At 39.9% G+C, this 15,071-nt stretch overlaps 1 protein-coding gene across 2 annotated transcripts in view; it reads right to left on the bottom strand.

Annotated features, from left to right (window-relative positions):
• SMTN (smoothelin) overlaps positions 1 to 15,071 on the bottom strand; it is a 188,172-nt gene that overhangs the window by 74,930 nt on the left and 98,171 nt on the right. For both annotated transcript variants that reach the window (XM_089652203.1, XM_089652204.1), the window contains exons 7-8: positions 14,140 to 14,453; positions 7,413 to 7,473 (exon numbers count right to left, since the gene is read on the bottom strand). In XM_089652203.1, coding sequence (XP_089508329.1) covers positions 7,413 to 7,473; positions 14,140 to 14,453 — 375 coding nt within the window. The remainder of the gene's footprint in view (positions 1 to 7,412; positions 7,474 to 14,139; positions 14,454 to 15,071) is intronic.

The following is a 15,071-nucleotide window of genomic DNA, read 5'->3' as shown; positions in this document are numbered from 1 at the left end:
CAATATAAGTAGTTATGTTTTTAAAGTCAGTAGCAACACTTTTCTCTCTCCCCTCTTCCTAGGCACTTGGTGTTTTTTAAATTAGAAGCTAACCTGTACACATATTTGTAAAGCAGTGAACATGACAGTCAAAAAACATTCAGAGCAAGAAAATCTAACTGCTTCTCTAGCAGTGAATGTTTATGGATTGCTACTTGATGCCACTTCTTTATAAATATGCCCCTAATATTTTGGTTTATTATTTTGTGAAGCATATAAAACCAAAAAGAGTGCTCCCTGGATCCAATGTTTTCACTGTGCAACATTACAACTGGTGTCCTGTTAATCGATGACAACATTGTCTGATAAGGATGATGTTGGGCACCTACAGTGTGGAAAATAATTTTTGATCCCCTGCAATTTTTTATCATATGTGTATTTTAAATGATAGAGCCAGAGCCAGAATATCAACCAAAAATTCAGAAAAAACAAATGTTATAAATGGAGTTGCAGTTCAGTGAGAAAATTAAGTATTTGATCCCCTACCAACCAACAATAATTCTGGCTCTGTCAATTTAAGAAGGTGCTCCTAACGACAACTCATTATGTGTATAAAAGACACCTGTGCATAGAATCGCTTTCTTGGGCACCACCATGGGCAAGACCAAAGAGCTGTTAAAGGACATCAGGGACAAGATTTTAGACCTGCATAAGGCTGGAATGGGCTACAAGACCATCAGCAAGAAGCTTGGTGGAAAAGAGACAACTGTTGGAGCGCTTATTCACAAATGGAAGAAATACAAAATAACCATCAATCGCCCTCGGTCTGAAGCTCCATGCAAGATTTTGCCTCATGGGGTAAGGATGATCATGAGAAAAGTGAAGGATCAGCCCAGAACTACACGGGATGAGCTGGTGAATGATATCAAGGCAGTTGGGACCACAGTCACCAAACAAACCATTGGTAACACAAAACGCCGCCATGGATTGAAAGCCTGCAGCACCCACAAGATCCCCCTCCTCAAGAAGGCATATGCACAGGCCCATCTGAAGTTTGCCAATTAACATCTAAATGATTCAGAGAAGGATTGGGAGAAAGTGCTGAAGTCAGATGAGACCAAAATTGGCATTAACTCAACTCGCCATGTTTGGAGGAAGAAAAATGCTGACTATGACCCCAAGAACACCATCCCTACAGTCAAGCACAGAGGTGGAAACATTATGCTTTAGGGCAGGTTATCTACTAAAGGTACAGGCCGACTTTGCCATATTAAAGGGCCAATGGATGGGCCATGTACTGTAAGACCTTCATCCTTCAGCTAGAACACTGAAGATGGGTCGTGGATGGGTCTTCCAGCATGACAATGACCCAAAACATACCACCAAGGCAACAAAGGAGTGGCTCAAGAAGAAGCACATTAGGGTCCTGGAGTAGCCTAGCCAGTGTCCAGACCTTAATTCTATACAAAATTTATGGAGGGAGCTGAAACTTTGAGTTGCCAAACGACAATCAAGTAACCTCAAGGATAAGAGATCTTTAAAAAGAGTGGACCAAAATCCCTCCTAAGATGCGTACAAACCTGGTAACCAACTACAAGAAACGTCTTACCTCTGTGGTTGCCAACAAGGGTGTCTCCACCAAGTACTAAGTCATGTTTTGCTTGGGGATCAAATGCTTATTTTACTCACTGAACTGCAGCTCAACATATAACATTTGTATAATGTGTTCTTTCTGGATTTTTGGTTGATATACTGTCTCTATCACTTAAAATGCACCTATGGTAAAAATTATAGAAACGTCATTTCTTTGAAAGTGGGCAAACTTACAAAATCTGCAGGGGATCAAATAATTATTTTCCCCACTGTATTGGGCATCTTTATTTGTCACTTCCCTAACCTTCTCCATTAGCACTGGGGTCACATTAGCTAAGTGAGGGAGAGAAACTGAAAAAAGAAATGGTGGAATAGTGGTGTACCAGTGTGCAAAGGTGTAGTTGCATTGGAAAAATAAGTCACACCTAACGCCGGGTTCCTTGCATGTGTGGATGATGGTGTGATAGGTATTAGTTTAGTCACGTTTACAATATAATAGGGTGCCTTTAGATTGTGCAGAATTCTAAAGGGTGCTTTGACTGGAAAAAAAAAAAATAAATTAGAAAAACACTGGCTTATACTGCCAACTACAAATCAAAAATATCCATTGTGACAGCGCGAGGTCGTGCCACTGTGCAAAAGTAGGAAAAATGACACACATGCAGAATGAGGGGTTCCAGAGTGTCTGTACTGAGTGGAGAAAGTTGATCTTGCAGTTTTTCCAGGTTTTGGTATTCACGTACTTGGTTCTGGAGTTAGGAGGCCTCAAAGAGTATTGGGAAGAACAAAGCTTGCTGTCTGGTGTCCCAGGTCTTACTAGAGACCGACAAGCTGTGTGTGTACGCAGGTATGCACACCCTTTACACCTGGCCATAGCTTAGGGCTCTATTAAGGGGACAGGTGTTCTCCACCCACAAGCCAGGAGGTTTCAGAGTAGGAGACATGAGGGCTTCATACATGTGCCAGGAGATTTCCCTATCACGAGGCCATGCAGCAGAGAGCTGCAACTAAAGAGAGTGAGCAGGCTGTAAGAGCTGCAATAGAGTAGTGAGAGACACAGTACATGACATGAGCACATAGGTGGTCAGAAAGACAGTTTGTGGGATCAAAGTCCAACACTTGAGGTTGAGAGAAGAATCTGAGAAGAAGCCAGGAGGCTTGGTATTTGTTCCTGTTTTGATAGTTAAAAACCCCCTGCAAGAGCAACTATTTTGAGAGTTGTGCTGCTGCTCCAGGTGGGTCTGTTGCTTCAATCCTCCACACTTCTCACATATACGGGTGCCAGCTCAGCCCAACCAGTTATGCACAATGAAAATAAAAGGAATCCAGATGGCTCCACTCCAAAATATCAATCAGTCGTCTTTATTGAAGATATAAAAGCACCATAAAGCAGCAAACAGACACTGTGGGGACAGAGGGAAAGTCAACAAGCTTCATGCTCTCTCAGCACTTATTCATCAGTTAGATCTATTTTTCATTTTATTAAAAGTGGGCCATCAAGTTCTGAAAACACAGTTTGGACCATCATGGACTCACTGGAAAACCTGATTACACTTGAGAAATACCCCCAACACACATGACACCATGCAACCACATGCAGGAATTGGAGGGTTTATAATTCAGTACACAAAAACCATCAACAGGAGTCAAGTAATGTGCCGATCTCTAGTGGACAACCAGACTATGCTGGGATCCTGCTGCATCTTGGCAGATGGACTGAAGCCTGTAGCCCTTTCGGCAGCAGTGCATATACCTTGTATTAACAGCTATAGTATGTAACGTGAAGGTTCATTATTATACAATCCATTCATAGATTATAATTTAGACCCTCACACTACACAGCCAGCCACAGACCTCAATAAATGATCGTAATCAAGGTGACCATACATGTAGTGATTTACATATGAACAACTGCAAACAAGCAATCTATTGTGGATTAAAATATCAACCGGTGAATTGCATGGGGTAATATCCTGCATCTTGTAAATAGACTGGAAATACTCAAAATATAATCTTGGTTATAAATGTAGACAATCTAATACGATCATTTATCAGATCTGAATCACTATCAGTTCTCCGGCACGCACTGTTTGTTTGTCCATCAAAAGCGTTCTACAAACTACCGCCATAACTGGTCACCTTGGCACAAAAGAAAACAAATAAAAAAAACAAACAATTTGATTGATGGCTTAAAAAAATTATCAAATATAGGATCATTCTCTTTTTTACAACTGATCATTTGATCATTTTAGCCACAATGAATGTACAATCACAATCACATGTGGTGTGTGTGGCCATGTTTACAGGGACAAAAAGACAGGTATGTGCCGGACTGATGAGCAGATAGATACATTACAGATTAAAAATGTAAGATATAATTGTAAATGGTCAAACCCATCAATACACAGGTCACCATTAAATACTATTGTAAATGATTTTAGATATATTACTTTTGCAACCACAACTACTTGGATCCCCTCTCCCCCAAGTGTGCACATTAAAATAATATAATAATTAAATAAATAAAACTAGGAATTTTTCATCACAGAAATCAATTATTTAGATTCTAGTAGGGCGAGAAGGTGTACTTAAAAGACAGGTTGGGAACCACAGATTTAGTTACATAGTTAGTCTGTCTGAAAAAAGACAAAAGTCCATCCAGTGAAACAATTAAAAAAAAAAAAAAAAAAAGTTATAATCCTATACCCACAGTTGATCCAGAGAAAGGCAAAAAAAACCCAGGAAAGCATGATCCAATTTGCTCCTGTAGCATTCTAGTACACAAGAATAATTTGTATTTACTGCTTTTTCCAGCAGGTGGCAGAAAAGTCATTGTGACAGGCATTTGAATCTCTCCAAGAACAGCCAGCTGTCATACAACACCAGACCATTTTAAAGGTAAAGTAAAGCTAATAAAATTAATTGTGCAACTGACACGTATGACTGTGCCAAGTGCAGAGCACAAAAAATTCTATAGACATTTAATCATCAGTCTTAGTCTAACACCAGGCAACTAAAAAAAAAAAATATCCCTTGCAGTGTAGGCACAAACCCACTGAAAGGGATAATTGTTTTAGTTCAGTTTTAAGACCCATATAAATGGCTCACATTTTGGTCAATTCCTGCTGAATAAGCCAAAAGGCAAACTGTGGCTGGCCCTGCAAGTGCCACTTGGCTTCACAAAATGTCTATTTAAAATCTACTGAACTGGGTGGGAAATGACTGGTCAAAAAGCGACTGCATCATATGAGATGCAGTCGCTGTTTGGAAGCACCCAGGGCTGCCTGAATACAACAGTTGGCAGTGGAGATACCTCCCTCCATGTTTGCGAGCCATTTGTATCAATCAATGTATGGAGAATTCAACTATCCATTAATAGTTTCAGCAACATGCCTTGTCTTTACATTTAGAAAATCCACAAACCTCTCTATGAAAACAAACCTTTTAAGATAATGAAACAGTAAAGTGGCGAGCGAGTGACCAGATATGATTATTGCACCACATCCCTTAAAATTGCAAATAAACAATAGAGAAGATGGGACTTTCAGGGTGCATAGACATGAATACCACACATTAAAAGTTATATAATTTTTATTTCGTATTTTGGTTAAGCAAGAAAGGAAAAGATACAAAAACATAAAAACAATTTCAATTCTAAGAATACCAACTGAGATTCACACTTGGTTAGGCAAATGTAATATACTCCCTACATGTTTCGCCCTCACAGGCTTCTTCAGGGGAGATTTTTGAGGAAATTTCTACCGCCAAGGCAGTCTAAAAGTAAACCTTTTAAGATGCCTCTCTTATCTACATGCAAAGTATGATTCGCTGCTTCTGTGTTACAGCTTTTTCCTTACTGTGTTACAGCGAAGCTTGTCTGAAGCAGGACAAAGGCTCAGTTCATATGTGGCCCCAGGATCTTCTCTCATACTGTATACTGTATGTTCAACTTAAAACAAAATCCAGGAATTATTTGTATAACATACGAACAGTGGCCCAGCTTGACAAAATGGAAGCATGCATCCCATACTTGATGGGCCACTGGGGAGGCTAAAAATCACAGGTCGGCACTACTACAGTGATCGTCACGATCGTCTGCATCCTACTTGGGTTCTGTGTGACTTCTGTGTAGCTTCCTTTCTGCACACCTACCACAGGGGGTCACTTGCTTGATATTGCCGCCATTCATAGAATGCTTGCATACGAGGAATTATCTGATTGAATAAGGTGGGTGAGCGACCCTCTGTGCTGAGGGGGAAACCAATTGCACAGAACCTGGATGATTGTAGCCATCACTGTAGTAGCGTTGACTACTACAGTGATTTTCAGCTTTTCCAGTGGCATATCAGGTATGAGCAGGGATGCGTAAATTAAAAAAAAAAAACTACTTGTCCAGGGGACTAAATTGGGGTCCCAATCTACTTGTCCTCATTAAAAATAAAGAAATAACGACACTTGCAAAACGTAGGTTCAGATGCCAATATTCTCAATGGCACCTAAAACGCAATGCGGTTTTGCCAGGATTGTCACGTAGCAAATCACATCACATGAAGCTTGTCACCTAAAAGGAGCGCCTTTTGGGCTTTAAGCTTCAGGCGGTGCGGTTTTTGAGTCATTTTAGTTGCCATTGAAAAAAATGGCACATGAAGCTGTGTTTTGCAATTGTAGTGCGTTTTGAGATCCCAAAATGCCCAGGTGTGAATGGTGCCTTAGTCCCGGTACACACTGATGTGGATCAGATGCGATCCGCAAGGCATAGATTCACAAGACATCTGAAAATAAATTTTTTTCTATGAAGGATGTCACATATATGTGGTGTGATTTTGATCCGGTTTAAAAAAGGGTCCTGGGCAAGTTTGGAGTGGTGCGTTCCAAACTCGCACAGAATAGGGTATAGTGGCATTCTGAGATAACTGCTTACGTAGAATGCGATTCATCGTCAGTTTTGCATAGACGTGGACAGAGGACTTTTGCATCGCATCTGAACCGATGAACAACTACCTTTGACAATCGCACTGAAAACGGACCTGAAAATCGCACCACATAAAGTAAACCCTAGTGCTTGCCCACAGCTGGGCTAAATGTAAAGGAAAACCACCTGCCTGGTGCCTGGCACTGCATGTCCCAGGAGTCGGGCGATATGATTTGCACATCCCTGTATGAGATATGTATACTTACATTTTCCCATGCTGGACCTATTAAACAAATCTCCTACAGTATTTTCCAGCTGTGGCACAACTCTTTACTTAGTCCTCACGCACAGTGGACGTTTTTACTGCGGCTGTTTTTAACTTTTGACATTTTGTTCTACAGCCAGTAAACTCCCCGGCATGTTATCCTATGTGTCCATGCACACATAGACTGTAATCAACATTTTTTTTGGCAGGGGCATGTTTTTGGCTGGAAAAAAACCCAGGACTAGTGGGTCTCAAGAGGAGTTTTTTAAGCTGTAAAAATGCTTTAACACTGAAAAACGCGATAAACCAGCGTTTTTTGGACTGTTTTTGACCAACAAAAAAAAGTCTAAAAAACACGGCTAAACGCCAATACAAAAACGCTGAAAACCTCATGTTTTTAACATGACTTTACACAGCTAATGTTACCAACGTTATTAAAATGCCCCGTGCATGGAGCCTAAACACTAAAATGTAGTTAGTTCCCTGTAAATCAGCCTCATTCACATCTTCTATGAAGTGGTCAGTCTGTCCCATTTATATACAGCACCCAGTTGTGGGATTCAAATAGTATGGCAATTCCAAAGCGTAAATCAGAAACGGAATCAGTAGCTTTCTCTCGCACAGCACGACTTCATTAACAGCAAACTTCATGGCCAGCCTTACCTGGCTCTGTGCATGTCCTTGATGCCTTCTCCTCTGGAGCTGATCCTTTATTATCAGCACTCTGCAAAGGCAAATAACAGTGTTATGTTAGGTCTACTGAATTGCCCTTAGCTAACCACCCATTTCTAGTAAGAGGAAGCAAATCACAAAGTATAATAGTTCTCAGACATATTTGAACTCACAGATATGGCACTACTATGATTGTGTTCTCCTGATAAACAATACTAGAACATTCATATCCCTGTTCTTTATGAAGAATCCAACAGTCTTTTTAAAGTAGTTTCCACTATTACTTTTATTAGGCATAAACCCTTCATTTGTGCGTCTTTTGAAACTAGTTTTATTTCTAACTTTAACATGAATATTGTTAATCTTAAGCGGATCACACCCTATACCAGCAAAGGCAACCGAAGGCTCACATGCCATGGTGGGCTCATGCTGTTTTCAGTACCACTTTCACCTTTGTAATTTGAAACTGGTTTCACTTTGTTATCAAAGTACCAGACTTTGCGGACTTCAGGACTTAAAGTGGTAGTAGATCTTCAACAATTTTTTTTTTTTTTGTAATTGGGTTCTGCTATAACTTGCTTTTATGCACTGCATACTCAAACATTATAGTGGAAACAGAAACAACACCTCCTGCACTCTACAACCCAGAGCAAGGGTGGATGGATGGAAAAGGAACTTGTGGCAATTCGTCCACCAATGCATAAAAGGTTGTGTGGCTCTAAACAAGGCTGGGGAAGCCCGACCAGTACTGGAAAGTGAAACAAAAAGAAAGCGCACCAACCTTGCGCAGTATCTCAGTAAACTGTGATTTTATTAAATTGAGATATATACTCACAAACAAAGAAGTAAAACAAGCGTATAAGATCCTCTAAGGAACTCTAGGAGTGTAAGACCAGTGCGAGTCACATCAGGAGGGCACACTCTCAAATTAAAGCTGACGCGTTGCGAAGGGGGTCCCTTCTTCATCAGAGCTCCGAGTTCCTTTGATGATCTTATATGCTTGTTATACTTCTTTGTGAGTATATATCTCAATTTAATAAATTCACAGTTTACTGAGGTAATGCGTTGGTGCGCTTTTTGTTTCACTTTCCAGTACTCAAACATTATGAGACTTAAGCTGGTATACATGGCTCAGTTTTTTTTGTCAGCCAGCAGACTGAAATAAAAAAAACACCAAAAAAAACAAACACTGAACTGATTCCCCCATCCACACAATCATGGTGGATGGGGAAACCTCCCTGCTGTGTCATTATTTTTTGACAGCCATGAGACTCCCTTGCTGTCAGAATACCTTGATCAACGCTGCAGACGATTGAGCGCTTTTTTGCCCGCTAGGGCGGTTGAACAGAAATCAATTGGTAGACCGTTAGATAACTTGCCATCACTCAGACAGTCTTTGATTTCCATTTAGGACATAAACTAAGGTGTAGAAGAACTTATGCCATTTAGAGCATCCAAAGCAAAGAAAAAGGTGGGAGTACAAAGGTGTGTATTTATTATTTTACTGTATACTCAATTATTGCCCCAGCTCAGTAGGTTAGTGAGAAAAAAGAACTGCTAAAGTGTTTGAACAGGCTGCTTTTGACCAAGACATATACTAGGCAAGATCCTTTCATTATATCATGGCTTTATGGACCTATCCTCAACATCATACTGCAGTGGTACATCACTGCCACCTGCTGGACAAAAATGATATATGCCAGTAGTGTGTGGCCTTCACAGGACTAACAGATCTCCAAAGTAATACTGCTTTTTTTAAGTGGATTGCAAAGCAACAGATAAATATATTTATTTTTACAACAGTGATAGCAGAGAAAGAGGTTACAATGAATGTGCAAAGTGTATCTCAACACACAAAATGTAACATATTGCTGTTTACCAATTCTTACATCTGGTGGCTACAACAGTTTTCTTTTCACGCTTTTTTCCCCTCCTTTATTTTCACCTGTTGATCCTGCCAGAAAGTTTGTAATTTTTTTTTAACTTCCTTTAACAGTTTAGGATATTAGGCTGTACAAGCAGTGAGAGGGTTGAGACATTCAACACTGACAGGAGTATTTACAATACAATAATCAGCTTTTATTTATTTATGTAAAGCCTTTATTCCACCCAAAAAGCTGCTTGTAACTGCCCGAGAAGTGTTAGCTGGAGTTAGATTTGTCAGTCAGTCATGTAAAGTCCACCTAAATCTACTAGTCCATCTAACACTACCTTCTCCACAGGTTGACAGCTGTTGTCCAAGGGTGGCTACAGTGGTCATCCATAAAATCGTGGAGGAGTGAGTGTAGCCACCCAAGGAAAAGATGTGTGTTACTGGCCCAATTACCAGATGAAAAGAAAGAAAAACTAAAAAAATCTAAAACAAAAACACAGCTACTACATCCAAGGATAGGTAAGCCGCATATACATTTTATTTTTGTTATTAGTATTTTTTTGTTATTTATTTATTTTAAACAAACAAGTAGTACAGAGGATTTGACTCTCAACAAACAAATATGAAGGTCATAAGGTACAATACTAGTACAAAGTAATGATAACACCCAGATAGTATAGAGAGCAAAGTCAGGTATAAAAGAACGAAAGTCCAATTGCTCGATCAGGTTGTAATGTAGGCAGGTATATCCTCCTACAGCCGTTCTTAACCTCGGAAACCACTAAGCAACTTATGCACTCTCTTGTTATGTCTCACCTTGACTATTGTAACTCCCTCCTCATTGGCCTACCTCATTGCAGGCTATCCCCTCTTCAGTCTATCATGAATGCTGCTGCCAGACTCATACACTTTACTAACCATTCTGTATCTGCCACCTCTCTCTGCCAATCTCTCCACTGGCTTCCCATTGCCAAACGAATAAAATTCAAAACATTAGCAATAACATATAAAGCCATATGTAACACTGCCCCAAATTACATTCACCAATCTTGTCTCTAAATATCACCCAAACCGTACTCTCCGCTCCTCACACAACCTCCTGCTCTCTAGCTCCCTTGTCTCCTCCTCCCATGCTCATCTCCAGGACTTCTCCAGAGCTTCCCCCATCCTCTGGAACTCTCTACCCCAATTTATCAGAATATTGCCTACTCTGCTCACTTTTAGGCGATCTCTGAAAACCTATCTCTTCAGGAAAGCCTATCCTGCCCTCAGCTAACAATGGAATCTTCTACTCTTCCAACCAGTCCATCCCCCACAGTTACTACCTTTTTGTACCACTAGCCCCTCCCTCCTAGATTGTAAGCTCCAAGGAGCAGGGCCCTCATATCCCTCTTGTATTAAACTGTATTGTTGCTGTATTGTCTCCCGTTATATTGTAAAATGCTGAGCAAACTGTTGGTGCTATATAAATCCTGTATAATAATAATAATAATCCTCCGAGCTGTGAAAGGACAGACGTTGTAGAAGCTCATCAAGCCATTGAGATGAAGAAGAGTAAGAAAAGGTAAACGTTAGTAAAGAGAGTGGATGGAGAATAGCGTTAACATTTTTTAAAAGTGGTTATCACTCAAAAATATGCTTCCTTTATTGCCAAATAATACATCCAATAGCCAAGTAGTAAAATGTTTTTTTTTTCTTTTTTTCTTTGATGTCGCATAGCATTGCAACTTTACAATACCGCTGTTAAGTCATGATATAATGAATAGTTCTGCTGCCATCAGCTGCTCATGTTTGCCCCTGCATTGTGACAGCCTAGATTTAACCTACAGGTGATGTTATTAAAAAAAATGGCTCCCTGAATCGATCGGTAGTGCAGGTGAGTGTAGAACAGATAAATTACATTTGCTGACAATTTGCAACATGTATGACCATAAAAACATTAAATAAAGGTTCAGTAAAAAAACTTTCAACGACTGTAAATCATATGCCTTATGTTTATTCACTTTGTAAGCTCTTAAGCTTCCCATCAATGGTTCTGCCATCCCCAAAAATGAGGTGCATGGAGAAATCCCCCCTCCTGGGACACTGTATTCTCACCGTGGCCTCAGCTGCTGTTAGAACACACTTATCAGTGGTTGCAGCTGCTGACTGATGGAAGACCTTCCAACTCGGTCCTTTGACAGAAAGGGATTAAACTATTGACTTCTGTCAAGAAAGGAAGGCAACACACTGATCGAAATTTAGCAGTCCCTGCTAAACCGGACTAATTCAGATCATTGCTCGGCCAACTTTCAAGTCAGTTCAAAGAAAGTAAGACCATGCCATCCTCATTGGCTTTGTAGTGTGAATTATATAGAACATTAGAATAATAACCACAGGTAACACCGGAGAGCAGACAACTGGGGGATGTGGAGGCAGATTTATGAAGAACACAATAGTGTAAGAAGTTTTTTTTTTTTTTTTCATTTAATACTTTTTTAAAGTGGTATTGAAGACAAACGAAACAACTAAATACACAGTTGATATACAAATGTTTAATAAATGTTTTAACCCTCCAAATGATTTGTAATTTTGGCCAACCATTTTAGTAATACAAGCTCCGCTGCCATTTTCTGGTTTAATGCTGCTGATTCCTGGATCAGCTCCCTGCTCACTGAGCAGAGGTGGTGATGCTGATTGACTGTTCAATGATGAAGACAGAAACGTGACACAGGAAGCTGCACTGCCGAATCACAAGATGGAGCCCAGGAACTACTACACCGCCTGGTTGTGCTCTGTGGAAATGGGTGTCAATCAAAGACCACTTATACAGACTTGTACTGCACATTCCTTCAGCAGGTAACAATGACCATACAGTATATGTATTCCAGATGTCTGCTCTATAGATCAGTCACACTTAAAATAATCTTAGCTTTTAACTTGGGCCTAGTTGTAAAGTGTATGGAAAGGCAAAACCTATTTTAGTTTTGGACTGAGTAGGGACAGATTACCTCTGCCCAGTATATATCAGTGATGCACCGAAATGAAAATTCGGGTGCCGAAAATGAAAGTTCAAAATGCACTTGGCCGAAAACCGAAACGCACAGTTTTTAAACATGAATATATATTTTTTTGAAAAAAATACACTTTGATTAAAAAAAAAATATATATATACCCCAATTATTTTGTAAAATATGTAAGAGGATGTTACGGCAAGTAAATAGATAACCAACATGTCACGCTTTAAAATTGCGCACGCTCGTGGAATGGCGTGAAACTGTGGTACTTAAAAATCTCCATGGGTGATGCTTTAAAAACATCTACAGGTTAGCAGTGTAAAGTTACAGAGGAGGTCTAGTGCGAGAATTATTGCTCTTGTTGCGACGTTTGTGGCGATATCTCACGTGTGTGGTTTGAACACTATTTACATATGTGGGCATGGCCTACGTATGCGCTCACCGCTATGTTTGAGCACATTAAATGTATTTAATGTTTGTTTTTTTTTTTTTTTGCACTGTTCCTTTTAAAAAAATAATAATCACTTTTATTCTTATCACAAGAAATATATGCATCCCTTGTAATAGAAATAATTAGTGACAGGTACTCTTTATGGAGAAATATGGGGCCAATAAGACCCCACATCTCTCCTCTGCAATGTAAAGCATTAGATAAAAAAAAAAGCATTGATCTAGTGCTTTAAAAAAAAAAATAAATAAAATGGCCGGAATGGGAAGTGACAATCGCTCCGGTCCTCCAAGGGCATAGAGATGTGTGGCGGCCATCTTTCCTTCACTCATCTCTATGCCCAACGCTGGGATCAATGGTTTCTCAGGTAAGACTGAACTACTGAGCGGCAGCCAGCGGGTGGGTGGGAGGAGGTGAGGGACAGGTGGCGGTGAGGGGCGGGGTTTTTTCGGCACATGTATCGGTGCTTTTTTTCCCATTTCGTCCGACAGCCGAAAGAGGTGTTTTCGGCCGAAACGTTTCGGCCACTGGAATTTCAGTGCAACCCTAGTTTTTATTGTGATTTGTAATGAGGAGGTTCATGCCTACTGTCCTGTTCACCAATGTCAACAAAAGAGAAAGTAACGGGGAAATCCTAAGTTTTAGTCATGTCATTGTCATGAAAGCAGAGGTAAGTGAAACCTTCCAGTGGGGATAAATATTCTAGTACAATGATCCAAGATGGAAATTTGGGGAGATTTCTTCTCACAAGACAGAAAGTAAGGAAAACCTGTGCCTATATGGGTTTCCTTCAGTTGCTTTAGTTTCCTCCCACACTCCAAAGACATGCTGGGAGGTTAATTTGATCCTGCCTAAATTGGCCCTAGTATGTGTATGTATGAATGTGAGTTAGGGACTTTAGATAGTCCCTAACCCTCAAGGAGGGTACAGATGTGAATGTACAATAGTAAATTGATGGCCCTACATAAGTACCTGTACATAAAGTCCCCAGCAGGACATATAGGAAAAAAGTAACCCGATGTATATTTTAACCCTTTCGTACTCTATGCAAAAAAAAAAAACACAACAAAATAAAACAAAAAAACACTTGTCACAGCAAACTCTTCCTAAAAACCTGTTCAATCATCATAGACTGTTCAGGCACATACAACTGATAAAAAAAAAACAAAAAAAAATGTAAAAACAAAGCTGGGCCTTGATGTATTTAATCATATTCTTACAATTGAAGAAAAAAACAAATGTAAAAGCCAAACGTAAAAACAAAGCTGGACCTTGGTGTATTTAATCATATTCTTACAATTGATGAAAAAAAACAAATGTAAAAACAAAGCTGGGCCTTGATGTATTTAATCATATTCTTTTTAGACTATAGAAGGAGAAGAGAGTGCATTAAGTAGCTACCTTATCTGTCCCTGTTACGGTATTGCTGGTTTCTCTGGGATCAGGCTTTTGTTCTTCTTGAGAACTCTGTTTCTGAAGGGTGATGTCATGATGTGGAGGTTTTTCCTCTCTGATCTGGGTGGTCGATTCCATGAACACCTCTGTACTTCCATTGTGTGGTGTGTCTTCCTCAGAGTCTGTGCTGAGGGTGGAGTGCTCTGTTGTACGGGACTGCGACACATGCCCAGGTTCAGATGATGATGATGATGAAGAAGACGATGAAAACTTTTCCCTCGAGGGAGCACTTAAGAGCAGAACCATATCAGATGAAGAGTCTATAAACATAGTAAAAATACAATTATACTAGAGTAGCAATGCATCACAAACCAAACAAATTGTATAAAAACCCCAATAAAAAAAATGTTTTGGATAGAGTAGGGAATGATTAAAACCACTGTCATGCTTTGTTGTCTGGATCCTGTTAGGGTAACTTCCCTTCACTTCCTGAGCTGGAGACACAACGGGTAGTGAGAGGAAATCTCCACAAAGTGAGGGGGATTGTACTTAGCCAGTTGTCATTGTAAAAGATGTTTCCATTAAAATACATCCCCCTCACCTGCTGTTCTGCATACCACTGTAAAATAAATTGGAATTTGTGATGATTTCTATCCAGGTAACAATATTTTCCAGGACAAGGAAAAGGTCAATCTCCCCAATGGGAACATAGCCCACAATAACAACGGAATATGGTTTGTCTATACATACACTTTAGGGCAGTGGTTGTCAACTTAGGAGCTAAAGGGGGCCTCAAAATGTGGCCCCTGACATCAATAAAGGGTCCCATATATTCAGTATATGTAACACTTGAGAGGACTGTCAGAAACTGCAGACCTAATAGAGGAAATGATGGCCTGACAGTGTGAACATGATACATTTTCGGCTGGGGATATGCT

Source organism: Staurois parvus, unplaced genomic scaffold, assembly GCF_062004578.1.
Source record: "Staurois parvus isolate SC_StPar_1 unplaced genomic scaffold, SC_StPar_1.0 ptg000673l, whole genome shotgun sequence".
Lineage (NCBI taxonomy): Eukaryota > Metazoa > Chordata > Amphibia > Anura > Ranidae > Staurois > Staurois parvus.
This window is presented reverse-complemented; position numbering and strand designations above follow the sequence as displayed.